The sequence below is a fragment of the Myotis lucifugus genome, unplaced genomic scaffold (genome assembly GCF_000147115.1).
Source record: "Myotis lucifugus unplaced genomic scaffold, Myoluc2.0 scaffold_811, whole genome shotgun sequence".
NCBI classification, from domain to species: Eukaryota; Metazoa; Chordata; class Mammalia; order Chiroptera; family Vespertilionidae; genus Myotis; species Myotis lucifugus.
Genome location: NW_005871859.1, coordinates 125,783 through 138,295, shown reverse-complemented (window position 1 = coordinate 138,295; position 12,513 = coordinate 125,783). Strand labels below are relative to the sequence as shown.

Genomic DNA, 12,513 nt, shown 5'->3' with positions numbered 1-12,513 from the left:
ACGGCGACTTCCTTGCCCGTCTTCCTGGTTTGAAACCCAGCCTCCCGCCTGCTCCTTTCTACCTCCACCTCCACAGTTCTGCGCGCAACGCTGATGGTCGGTGGCTGAGCCCAGATGAACCCCCTGCTCCCCTTTGCAGACCTTTTTATCCTGCTTATCCTCCGATACCGAGCACCTTCCGTGAAGGCAGACTTAGGCCCAAGGCTCTTATCAGAACCTGCTTCCCACATTAAGTATTTTGTCCAAAGAACCACAGAGCCAGCCAGACTACAGAGCAGAACTGTTTGGGGGGCCTCAGTCCTTGGAATTTTGCGGCGGCTCTTCAGTAAGCGGGACCCTACCAGATGCCACAGGCCCCGCCCATTCACGGAATGAAGCCAAACCAAGATCTTTAAGGCAGTGAAGGAAGTCTGTGAAGGAAGTGGGTCCTGGAGCTCTAGGAATGCAGAGGAAGACAAGCAATTCTACAGTAAAGAATCAGCAAGTCCCCAGAATAACTTTATCAACCCCGAAATCAGTTTTTAAAAAACATTTTTTAAATGCTTTTTTAGAGAGGGAGGGAAACAGTAATGAGAGCAACACTGATAGGCTGCCTCTTGCACGCCCCCTACTGGGGAATGAACCCAAAACCAGGCATGTGCCCTGACTGGGAATCAAACCAGCAACCTTTCTGTGTATGGGATGACACCCAACCGAGTCACACGGGCCAGGGCTGAAATCATTTATCTATAGACTCTGGGAGCAAGGACCCAAGCACAGACTGGTGCTCTTGGATGGAGAATAAAGCAGCTATTGCCTATACTTGGAGGTTGTTGAGGTGCCCTCCCCCAGGGTTTGAATAATCAATGCTGCTCAGAAAGTTAACAGGAAAAACAGTGGGCTGGCCAAAGAGGAGGCAGGAAAAAAAATCCCCTTCAGTCCTGAAGGCTATCACAGCAGAGGCCGGGACATGCCTGCCTGACTCCTGGGCATTAGCTCTGCCTCAGTCCTGTATTCCTGCTGCTGGGCCTCCATTATCACCCCGCTCTTGCCCCCAAGCTGTTCAAGTGCCCCTCCTGGAGTGCACCAGCAGGTCCCGCTGCAGCCCAGACTCCAAGCTTCCAGCCAGCCTGGCCGTGGGAGGGTCAGTGAGCAGGGTCAGTTTGTTGAAAACGCCTCGGCCGAAGTAGTCAGCGATGACCGAGAAGCTGTCGTTGGAGCACTTGAGCTGTGGGAAAGAAGAAGGAATCAGAACTGAAGTGCTCCTTTCCTCAAATGGGCTCCCCTGCAGTGCTCCCGACTCTACGAGTGGGTACTCATCTAGCCACTCTTTCCAACCTGGTGCTGGAACTGATCGTGGAGATCGCGTTTCTGTTCCTGGGCCCGGATCATATCCATGACCTTCCGGTTTTCAGGGAGGCAGGTGGGGCAGTCAGCATCACTTTCCGAGTAACTCTCAAAGCAGTGTTGGTGGAAAGAGTGTCCACAGAGAAAGTGGACTGAGGGCAATTCCAAGGCACTGTTACAGATGCTGCACTTGGTCTTCTGGAAAATCTTCGGACTACAGGCAAGGGAGACCAGAAAGGAGTGGCAGACAGTGAGGGCAGGGCCCACAGCCAAGCTGAGAGAGAAGGCAGCTGGAGTCACTAAGGAGAGATCCAGGCCCTGCTCTCCTTACCACCGTATGAAGGTCAGAAGACAGCAGTGCTGGGCCTGCAGTGCCTCAGCATGTTCCAGGAAGCCCAACCACTCAAGGGATACTTTTCTCTTTCAGCCTCACAATTGCCACAAAACTGTTTTCAGGTCTTTACTCAGATGTGGCCTTTTCAGAGAGGCCTTTCCCAAACACCTTAGAAATTCTCACACACACACTCCTCACCCTACTTCCTTTCCTCAATTTTCTTCTTTGAACTTAACACCATCTAACATACTATAACATTTTGCTTATTTAATATGATAACTGTCTGTCTCTACCTCTACAATGTAAGCTCCACTGTGCTGCTAACAGTACTTGGGCCTGGCCAGCATGGCTCAGTGGTTGAGCATCTCTCTCTCTCCATCTCCCTCTCTGAAATCAATTAAAAATATACATATATTAAAAAAAAAAAAAAGAACAGTACTTGGAACATAATAGGGGCTCAGTAAATATTTGTGGGATTGTTCTCTAATAAACATTTTACAATATTAAGGGCAAATAATATTTAAAGAGTTAGCATTAATGTCTACTATACATACATATAATCACTTTTGTTTTTCTTTTAAAAAATATGTTCTTATTTACTTCAGAGAGAGGAAGGGAGAGGGAGAGAGTTAGAAACATCAATGAGAGAAAAACATTGATCGGCTGCCTCCTGCACACCCCCTACTGGGAGTTGAGCCTGCAACGAGGCATGTGCCCTGACCGGGCAACCTCCTGGTCCATAGGATGATGCTCAACCAACTGAGCCACACTGGCCAGGCCACTTTTTGTATTTTTTTAAAAATATATGTTTTAATTGATGTTTTTACAGAGAGAAAGGGAGAGGGCTAGAGAGTTAGAAACATCGATGAGAGCGAAACACCAATCAGCTGCCTCCTGCACACGCCCTACTGGGGATGTGCCCGCAACCAAGGTACATGCCCTTGACCGGAATCGAACCTGGGACCCTTCAGTCCGCAGGCCGACACTCTATCCACTGAGCCAAACCAGTTAGGGCTTTGTATTTTCTAAAGCAAAGTTTTTACTTCTGACTGGCTTCTAACTACACAACTTAGATGTGTGTTTAGAAAATGTAAAATATAGAGAAGCAAATACAGAACGAAAAGTACCTATACTAGATAATATCCTCCAAAGCGCGATAAATAACGATCTTTTTTGGAATTCCTCCAATAAAATATCTTCAAGCATGAAATGCTCAAACACACTCCGTATAATCTTTTGTCTTTGAAAGCATTTAATGACACCCTGTGAAGGACAAGGTTATCCCCTGGACCCCTCCACCTGTCCAGATGCCAGTACCTCGCCTTGAGCTCCTGGATCTCCTGGCGGATGCGGGTGGTCTCCTCTCGGTACCGCCGCACCCGGAGCTCGTCCTGTGCAATCTGCTGGCTCTGTTTCTGCAGTTTCTGGACCAGGTAGTCCCGGATGACAGATAGGGTGGCGGTGGAGTTGTGGGCCAGGGTCTGCACCACTGAGATTGGGGTCCAGGAGGAAACAATGAACCGAGCAGTACCCACTGGACAGGGTTGAAGTGCTCCTGCCCCAGTGCCCCTGATTTTCAGCAGTTGGCACCTACCCACCCACCCTGTCCTCCCGAGTACCTAGAAGTGGTGGCATGAGGTTCTTGTTCTCAATATGCTTGAGCACAGCTGCCACGTACTCCTTGCAGTCCTCCTCCTTGCGGGCAAAGTAGCTGAGCGCCTGTTCCCACAGAGAGGGCTCCTGCTCCCCATGGCGCTCGCACACCTCGATCACCTGCCGGTACTGCTCATGCTGCATGTAGTAGTGCATCATCTGCTGATACCTATGCGAGGTCAGGCACACCTCAGGGGCTGTCCCTGGAAAATTACTTGGACCCTTCCCGCTTCCCTGACATTCCCCAAACTTACAGCTTCCCCTGCTCGTAGAGGTGCAGGACCCCATCCTGGAAGTCGTGCATCTGGCATAGGACCAGGGCCTTGTCAAAGACGTCGCAGAAGCGGCCACTCTTCAGGAGGGAGATCGCCTCTGCGTGCAGCTTCTCTTTGACCTGGGGCAGGAGAGAGGAGAGCTGCTGGACGTAAGGAAAAAAATCACAAGGCCTCTTGGGGGAAGGCAAGTCAACTATCTCTTCTCCTCAGTCCAATCTCCTTCTTACTGAGGCCCATTTACCCACCAATGGTGAGGTGTTATTGGTCTATAGAAGGCAGCCAAAGCAACCACGAAAGATGGAAGAATTGTCTTTTCTCCAGTACCTCCTGCAGTTTTTACCAGGCCTCACCTGTGGATCCTTCTCATGGGCCCAGTTCTGTAGTCGTAGTTCAAGGAGCGTGTCGTAGATGCCCTGTGGTGAGTCGGGCTGTACTGCACTCATGTGCTCTAGGAAAGCTTTCAACTCTCGTGGGTTGTTGGCAAAGATGGGGATGAACTCCTCTGAGTTGGCCTAAGATGGCAATGGAGGAGAGAGGAGGCGGAGTGAGTGAGCTTGGTACCTAAGATGCCCCAAAGGTGATCCCTGCTGTCCAACAGCCATTCTCCCAGGGCCTCACCCTGCGGCCTGGTGACTCCCTGTCACCTTGACCTTCAAAGCTGGGCCGATAGTTGGTACAAAGTCCCTTCAGCAACTGGGTCATCTGCTCTGGTATGTGGTGCATGAGGATCTTGCCATAGCGCTTCATGTTGCTCTCTGCCTGCTCAAAAGGCAGCTTGCCAATGTACCTAAGGGCTTCCTGGTAGTTCTGTGGAGATGTAAAGGGCAGAGTAAGGGCATGTTCCTGTCTCACCCACTAGGAGAGAGCACTGTCATCATTCCCAATGTCCTAGAGAAAGAACAGAACTATGAGTCAAGAGTCTCCTCTAGTGCCCTGACCTGTGTGCTCAGTGGTTAGAGCATCAGCCTGGGCACTGAGTTCGGAAGGCAACCAATCTGTGTCTCTCCTCACACTGATGGATGTCTGTCTGTCTGTCTGTCTCCCTCCCTCCCTTCCATTTTCTCTAAAAATCAATGAATAGAATATCCTCCGGTGAGGATTAACAAAAACACACACATGAAAACACCTCCACGAAAATGAAGGGGAAAAAAGCGTCTCCCCTACCTTGATGTCCTCTAGCTGGATCTTCAAGTACCACTCGTGGTGTGCATGGTGCTCGGCCAAGTAGAGGGCGTGGGAGTAGTAGCCAGCCTGCCGCAGCACCCTGATGGCTGTCTCCACGTCAAAGTGGACTTCACTCTCGCTCTTTGTCTGCCGGGAACGGTAGACAGCATCACGCACAGAAGAGGGTGTGGTCAGGGAAAGGACAGGACACATGCGTCTGATTCAAGACCAGATTCTTAAGATAATAATAAAGTCCACACTTTTAAAATAGCCGAAATCGGTTTGGCTCAGTGGATAGAGCGTCGGCCTGCGGACTGAAAGGTCCCAGGTTCGATTCCGGTCAAGGGCACGTACCTGGGTTGCGGGCACTCTCCAATAGGAGATGTGCAAGAGGCAGCTGATCGATGTTTCTCTCTCATCGATGTTTCTAACTCTCTATCTCTCTCCCTTCTTCTCTGTAAAAAATCAATAAAATATATTAAAAAAAAATAAATAAATAAAATAGTATGCTCCCCTGCTTCTCAGAAAGTTCCTAAGAGCCAAAGTTTTCCTCTGCCCCTACTACTGAGAGCAGTGATGGCGAACCTTTTGAGCTCGGCGTGTCAGCATTTTGTAAAACCCTAACTTAACTCTGGTGCCGTGTCACATATAGAAATTTTTTGATCTTTGCAATCATAGTAAAACAAAGACTTATATTTTTGATATTTATTTTATATATTTAAGTGTCATTTAACAAAGAAAAATCAACCAAAAAAATGAGTTCGCGTGTCACCTCTGACACGCGTGTCAGAGGTTCGCCATCACTGACTTAGAGGGACTCCTCTGGGGACAAAGGGCTACCCCACTACTACTTCCCTGGGCTTAGATACTGAGGGAAGTTCTGGCATCATAAAGCAAGAAGGGAGACAGGAGAGAACTGGCGGGAAACGCTATTCCTCTTCCCAGTTTATAGGCCAGAGGGTCCTTCCTGGTCCCCAAATAAGGTCAGCTCTTTCCTCTCCCTGCATCCTGCTGAAGGGCAAGCCCTGGGGGCGCCACCTCGTGCTCAGTGGGGGCCTCAAGGAATACCCTTTCTGCTCCACTCCCCGCCCCCCGCCCGCACCTTGATGAACTCCTCTAGCCTCAAGCTGTCCTTGAGCTTGGTGTAGCAGTTGAGCAGCAGGGTGGTGTGGTCGGCATTGGCCAGGGACTGCCGGTGCAGGGTCTGCAGGTAGGCGGTCAGGTTGTGGATACGCTGGGCATCCAGAAACTTGCGGATCACATATGACGGTTCCAACTTTCCAATGGTTCTAGGGAGACACATGCATCAAGAAGCATCTGGATCAGTGTACTTTTCAAACTTTCACATGCATAGGAATCACTTGCAGATCTTCCTTTTTAAAAAAATATTTTTTATTGATTTGAGAGAGAGAGGAAGGAAGAGGAATAAAGAGACAGAAACAGTGATGAGAGAGACACATCGATCAGATGCCTCCTGCATGCCCCGCACCAAGATCGAGCCAGCAACCTGGGCATGTGTCCTGACAGGGAATCAAATCAGGGACCTCTTGGTTCATGGGTCGACACTCAACTACTGAGCCACACCAGCCGGGCACTTGCAAATCTTCTTAAAATGCAAATTCTTTTTCAACAGGGCTGCAGAGAGGCCCGAGAGCCTGCACTTCCAACGAAGTCCCAGGTGATACTGATGCTGCTAGACTGTGGACCACGTGAGTAACAAGCCTCCAGAGTACTAATTCTTAAAGTTGGCTGAAAACAGGAATTCTAGAGAAGTTGAGAAAGAAGCTAGAAAGGGTCTTAACACCCCTTATTAGGGCAGGAAATTCCAAGAATTAATACCAAGGAAAGAATGTGTGGGAGAATTAGGTAAAAATGAATATTAACAAAGGCCAAACTGCAGTTTAAAATAATAGGTGTTCATCAGCTCAATCTCATACTGGTCATGTAATATTTCACCCTAAACATTCCCTTTCCACATATTGTCTTCTTCAAGGCATCAGTTTCTGCAGAAAAAAAGGAAGGTTCCTGGTAGAGTCCATTCCCTTCCCCCGAGCACAGGTATTAGCCTATCTGGCTGCCTGTCTCTGCATTCACAGCTAAAAACCCTTAAGCACCCTTTGACTGACCGGATATACTGCTGGACTGCCCCATCATGGTTGCCCTTGCTGTAGAGATGGTCCCCGTACTGCATGAAGATCTGGGCCAACCCATCACTATCCAGGTGCTGGCTCTTGGCCAGGTTAATCGCCATCTCAAATAGGTTCTTCTTAAACAGCATCTGGAAGGAAAGAGATTGGAAAATTGGTAGATGCAGTCCTGAGGCGACACCTCCCCAGAATGAACCCACAACACACATGCCAGACAGTCCTGAAGTTCCTATCTGCCTAAATCCTAGCAGGGTGAGACCTCTGATACCCCCAAGACCAACATCAGGTTACCTCCTAAGGCTCTTTGCAGAGAGTGGACCCTGAAAGTGGGCTCAGGCTCCTAGCCGTTACTTCCCTCTAGCAAGCATGTCAGACTCAAAGGCTAACACGGGCCAAATAAACAAGGTTGAAGTGTATGTGGCTGCAAAAAAAACTAAAGCTTCAATTTTCAAAGAAACCTGGGTTTGTTTCGATAGAGACATGCTGGATACAAAGGGCTGAAATAAATGAGTCATTAACATAAAATAATAGAACATTTTAATAAAAATTAATATTTTTTCTTGAACATTAACTTACCAGACACTGAATAAATGCACAAATTAATAAGCAAATAAACCTATTTTCTTGTTCTCCGAAAGTGAAATATTTCCTGTTGCGCACACTAAACAAGTCAGTACAAGATTAATAATGTGGCCATTGGCTGCTAAAATATTCGCTGCTAGTGTTAATGGAGAGAAATGGTGCGCCTGCGCGTAAGGGAAATGAATGCAACACGATTATAGTAATCAGTTATAGTTCGTTAATAATAATGTATTACAGGATATTGTAAAATTTAAGAAATTTCTATTAAAACATTTCTTACATACTGTTATATTGGCTGAGACGCAAAAATATTCATTATGGGCTGCATGTGGCCTGCGGGCTGCGAGTTTGACATGCTTGCTCTAAAGCCTCATCCCAGGCCATTTACCTTGTACTTCTACCCCAAGGGAGCTGAGTAAGGCTATGACCCAAAGAGAAGGATACACTCTGGCCAATGTGTCTTGGGAGCCTGTCCCTACAGCAGTATCTGGGTGCCTATGGCCAGCGCTGGGAACCTGGTGGCCTTGCCTCCAGTTTGGTCTGTGTGTCCTTCTCCTGCAGTGCGTGGACCCGCCCATCCCGCGTCAGCACGTACAGGGAGCCCCACTCAGCAAGCACATCCACTACATCCTCAAAGACAGCGCTATAGGCTATAAACTTGTTGCACAGGTCATAGATGTTGAGAATCTGCTTGTCGGAGCTCTGTGAGTCCCTGTTGGTAAACTCTGACCTGTGTGGGAAAGAAAAAGCACCAGACATTTGTACCTTCTCTGCCTCAGCTTCCCCTCTATTTCCTTTCCAATGGCCACTTTGATTTTTTTATTGATTGATTTTAGGGAGAGAGGAAGGGGTAGAGACAGTGTTTTTGACTACTTAATCCCTCCTTCCTCTGCCCCAATTTATTTTTACTAAAGAGCACAAAAATCAATACCATGTTCAAAATTCTCTGGAACATTCTAGGGTATCAGGACTGCTCAACAAATGTCTGCAGCACAACACATTTCTCAGTATAAACATTGTAACTGATTCTAGGTGTAAGCACAATCTACATAAAACCAAAGTAGGAGACTGACAGGATCCAGGTAGTAGGGTTTTTAGAACAGGTCAATTCTGGGGATCAAGCACAGCCCTCCCCCTTTCCCTTTCCCTGGAGTTCTTACTTGGGAGAAACCTTCCGGTCACGGGAGACAATGACAAGGTAGCCTCTAAACCAGTGAGCAATGAGTTTATGGCCCTCAAAGGCGAAGCAGGGCCCACGTTCATCAGGCTGGTACAAGTAGACACACTCATCCCCGGCCACAATGAACTGCAGGTCCTGAGAAGGGTCACTGAGGGCTGAGCAGCGCAGGCCACAACCGTGGGTATCCAACTCCACACGAGGGTAGTCCTTTCCAGAAACTATATAGGACTTCGAGAAGTAAGAAAGGGGTTATCAGGCACCCTCTGAGACGGCGGCATCTAAGCCTTCCCAAAGGTATTCCCATCTCCGTACTAATTCTTTCTCATTCTCAGCCCCTAAGACTTTCCCTGTCGCTTGCCTTCTCCATTAGCCATCACCCATCTACTAAATACATAAGCAGAGACCACCTTTCCTCCTTCTGTATATACTGTCACTACCTGCTACAGGAATTCTGCAAGTAAGAGAAATACAATCTTTTATTATTTTATCAAAAGACTATTCCTGAGAGTAGGCTGTTATAAATTAGGAGCAACAGGATCCAGGGAAGTAAAGCAACTTGTCCAACGTCACTTCACAAGTTAGTTAGAAAAAAAAATGCAGGTCTTTTCTTACAAGCCCAGAGTTCTTTTCCTAACTCTAACTCTTCCTACTCTCTCAAATGAAGAAATAAGCTCAGCAAATGACTCGAGGCTACATGACGACAAATGTCAGAATCCCACCTCTCTCGTCAGCTCCTATGCTAGCTCCCTAAGCAACGGAGAAAGAAGCCTTTCTCACTTGCCCCTAGCAGTGGAGGTCCTGGTCATACCTGAACGTTCTCTGTCGTCACAACAAACAAGTGAGTGTTCTTTCCCGCTTGGCGAAAGGCCAGTCCCGTTACAGGGTAGTTGCCCTTGTGCAAAATCTGGGTCTTGCTATGCCGGTCCCGAGTGATGTCTCCTTTGTTCAAGGTAACACTGCCATCCGTGAAACCTGTACAAGAGCAGGAAACGACTTGACTGAAGCTGCAAGGCCAGGAAGCACAGAGGGAGACGGCCACTTGAAGCACTCCTCAGAGTGATGAGATCTCTCTCCATACCCAGCTTCTCCAATGGTTAATATGGAGATAGGTACTCACTGACTCATTTTTCAAAGAACAAAACTAAATCCTTTCCTATTCCAAACTCTAATATCTCAGAACAAGGTGGTCCGATGAAAACAATAAATATGAGCTGCAGAAGCAACTCTGAAAAACATCTACGAAGAATCCTGGAGCTTTAGCTTTGCCCTCTTTCTGCTTACCGATGGCCATAAAATTGAGATTTTCATGGACAGTCAAACAGGACACAACAGTGGGCTCTGTTCCAGGGATGGCAGGGAAGATTCGAGTACAGAGTGGATTGCCACCATCTCTCTTCTCGAGGTTCCAGATTTTCACCTGTTGGCAGATCTCAGATGGATGAATGCTAACCACCCTCCAGCAAACAAACATTCCCAGACCTCTGGGTCTTTCCCGCTACCTTCCCAGGACTCACCAGGGGGTTGATGCCCTGTTCATCCTCACCAACAGATGCCAGAATGTTGTGCTGCTTCAGTTGGTACAGGTGTGTCACCCGTAGTTTGTAGGCTTGGAAGCCCGTAAGCTGGAGGGAGCGCGACAAGAACCAGACCTGACCTTCCATATGTGCAGCGCAGTCAAGGAGCCTCCTCTCCACGGGGACTTACATTTAGACCAGAAGCCAGATAACAACTAACATACATGCAGCTCTTCAAATTTTCATGGATTTGTCCATATTATCTCCTGGGCTCCCTAGAGACCAGAGTTTGGACCAGCACCGTGAAGAACAAAGCAGCAAACTCCTGGTCTCATTTACCTGCCACCCCCATATTGGGCAGCGGAGATAGGGACACCTTACATATTCATCTTTGAAAGCCAACTTGCACCCTTTCTTTGATCTTAAAATAACCCTACTGCAAGTTGGCATTTTATACCCTTTTACAGATAAGGAAGTTGAAGCCTGGGGAGCTTCAACGATTGCCCGGGATGACTCAGTTGGCAAGTGAGAGAACGGCCTTCTTCCTGCCCTCAGACCACAGACGGCACCCGGCGCCCGCCGACAGGAAAGGGGCAGGCGGCACGAACCCTCCAAGGGGCCGATTCCGTCCCAGCGGGGCCTCCGCAGGGGTCGGGGAGGGGCAGCGCCAGAGGAAGGATATCTCCAAAGACAAGGCTCCCTCGGCCTGAGTCGCAGACAGTGATGCCAGGAGGGAGGCAGAGGAGCTTGGAAGCAGCGGGCCCAGCGGCAGGCGCGGGCCCGGGAGCGGGCCCATCGCTGCCCAGCGGTTCCTTCACCACCTCCTTGTCGAAGAAAACGAAGCGCCGCCACTGCAGGTAGGCCGCCATCTTGGCCCAAGCCCCGGCCTCCAGTCGGAGGTCACGTGAGAGGCGCCCGGAATCACATGACTCACAGCTTCCTGGAGCCCGAAGGCCCGGGCTCTCCGGAGAGCTTCCGGCTGCTGGAGAGTGGGCGGGGCCTCGGAGGAGGGCGGGGCCTCGGAGGAGGGCGGCCACCCCGCCCACCACTTGAAACCCGCACTTTACCATTTGCGGCCTGAGACTGGGCTGGCTGAAATGCTCTTAAGAGCTGGCCCTTGCCGGCTGGCGAGGCTCTGTGGTTGGGTGCCGACCTCTGAGCCAGGGGGCCGAGGTTCCATACCCTGTCGGGGCGCATCCCCCAGCTGAGGGTTCGATCCCCAGCCGGAGGCGGGAGGCAGCCAATGGATGATCCTCTTATCATTGATGTGTTGATGTTTCTCTCTCTCTCTCTCTCTCTCTCTCTCTCTCTCTCTCCCTTCCTCTCTGAAATTAATTTTTAAAAATATTTTAAAAGCCCAGGCATTGAGGGATCAAGATGAGGAATATCTATACAAAATAAATACTCAGAAATCGGTGGCGCCCTGGCCCCGATTGGAGTGTCCTGTGCACCGAAAGGTTGCCTGTTTGATTTCCAGTGGGGGCACATGCCTAGGTTGGGAGTTCGATCCCGGTGGCGGGCGCATACAGGAGGCGACCAATCACACCCATCAGGCTGGTACAAGTAGGCACTCATCCCCATGTTTCTTCTTCTCTCTAAAAACCAGTGAAAACATGTCCTCGGGTGAGAAAAAAAAAAAAAAGGTGGTATTTTTACACACCAATAATGAACTATCAGAAAGAGAAATTAAGAAAACAACTTCATTTACTATTGCAACATAAAAAATAAAGTACCTACCCCTAGCCGGCTTGGCTCAGATAGAGCGTCAGCCTGCGGACTGAAGGGTCCCAGGTTCAATTCGGGCCAGGGGCACATGCCTTGGTTTCAGGCTCGGTCCCGGTGGGGGGGTGTGCAGGAGGCAGCCAATCAATGATTCTCTCTCATCATTGATGTTTCTATCTCTCCTTCTCTCTTCCTCTCTGAAATCAATAAATATATTTAAAAAATAAAAAATAAATAAAGTACCTAGGAATAAGTTTAACCAAGGAGGTAAAAGACCTGTACTTGGAAAGTTATAGGACATTGAAGAAAAAATAGAGGAAGATACAAATAAGTGGAGGCATACACCGTGTTTATGATTGGAAAAGCTAACATCATTAAAATGTCCATACCACCCAAAGCAATCTATAAATTCAACGCAATCCCTATTAAAATACCAATGGCATATTTCACAGAAGTAGAACAAGTATTCCAAAAATTTATATGGAACTAAAAAAAAACCCTTAATAGCCTCAGCAATCTTGAGAAAAAAGAACAAAGTTGGAGGGATCATAATGCTTGATCTCAAACTATACTACAAGGTCATTAAAACAGCCTGGTACTGGCATAAGAACAAACA

The 12,513-nt window shown here is 48.5% G+C and overlaps 1 protein-coding gene across 2 annotated transcripts; it reads right to left on the bottom strand.

Moving 5' to 3' along the window:
• Positions 1-485: 485 nt before the first annotated feature.
• On the bottom strand, positions 486-11,098 carry VPS11 (VPS11, CORVET/HOPS core subunit). Of its 2 annotated transcripts, none has more exons than XM_006106361.3 (16): positions 10,858-11,098; positions 10,176-10,324; positions 9,943-10,078; positions 9,470-9,633; positions 8,642-8,889; positions 8,010-8,211; positions 6,879-7,030; positions 5,855-6,041; positions 4,753-4,899; positions 4,207-4,395; positions 3,939-4,100; positions 3,568-3,707; positions 3,280-3,482; positions 2,978-3,149; positions 1,318-1,540; positions 486-1,207 (listed from the first exon to the last, which is right to left on the bottom strand). In XM_006106361.3, exons 1-16 carry the CDS (start codon positions 11,042-11,044, stop codon positions 1,043-1,045), a joined length of 2,826 nt encoding a protein of 941 aa, XP_006106423.1. In that variant the 5' UTR covers positions 11,045-11,098; the 3' UTR covers positions 486-1,042. The 2 variants fall into 2 exon arrangements, with proteins under 2 accessions (XP_006106423.1, XP_023602949.1); XM_023747181.1 differs by having other exon boundaries at positions 9,943-10,090; positions 10,858-11,086.
• Positions 11,099-12,513: the final 1,415 nt, after the last annotated feature.

What these genes read in the sequence shown, in the direction of transcription:
- VPS11 (XM_023747181.1), bottom strand. Translation starts at nt 11,044, where the DNA reads ATGGCGGCCTACCTGCAGTGGCGGCGCTTCGTTTTCTTCGACAAGGAG. An exon ending in GCAGTCCAGCAGTATATCCG is followed by an intron (nt 6,042 to 6,878) that starts GTCAGTCAAAGG and finishes GTGTCTCCCTAG; the next exon opens with AACCATTGGAAAGTTGGAAC. An exon ending in CTCTACGAGCAGGGGAAGCT is followed by an intron (nt 3,483 to 3,567) that starts GTAAGTTTGGGG and finishes GACCTCGCATAG; the next exon opens with GTATCAGCAGATGATGCACT.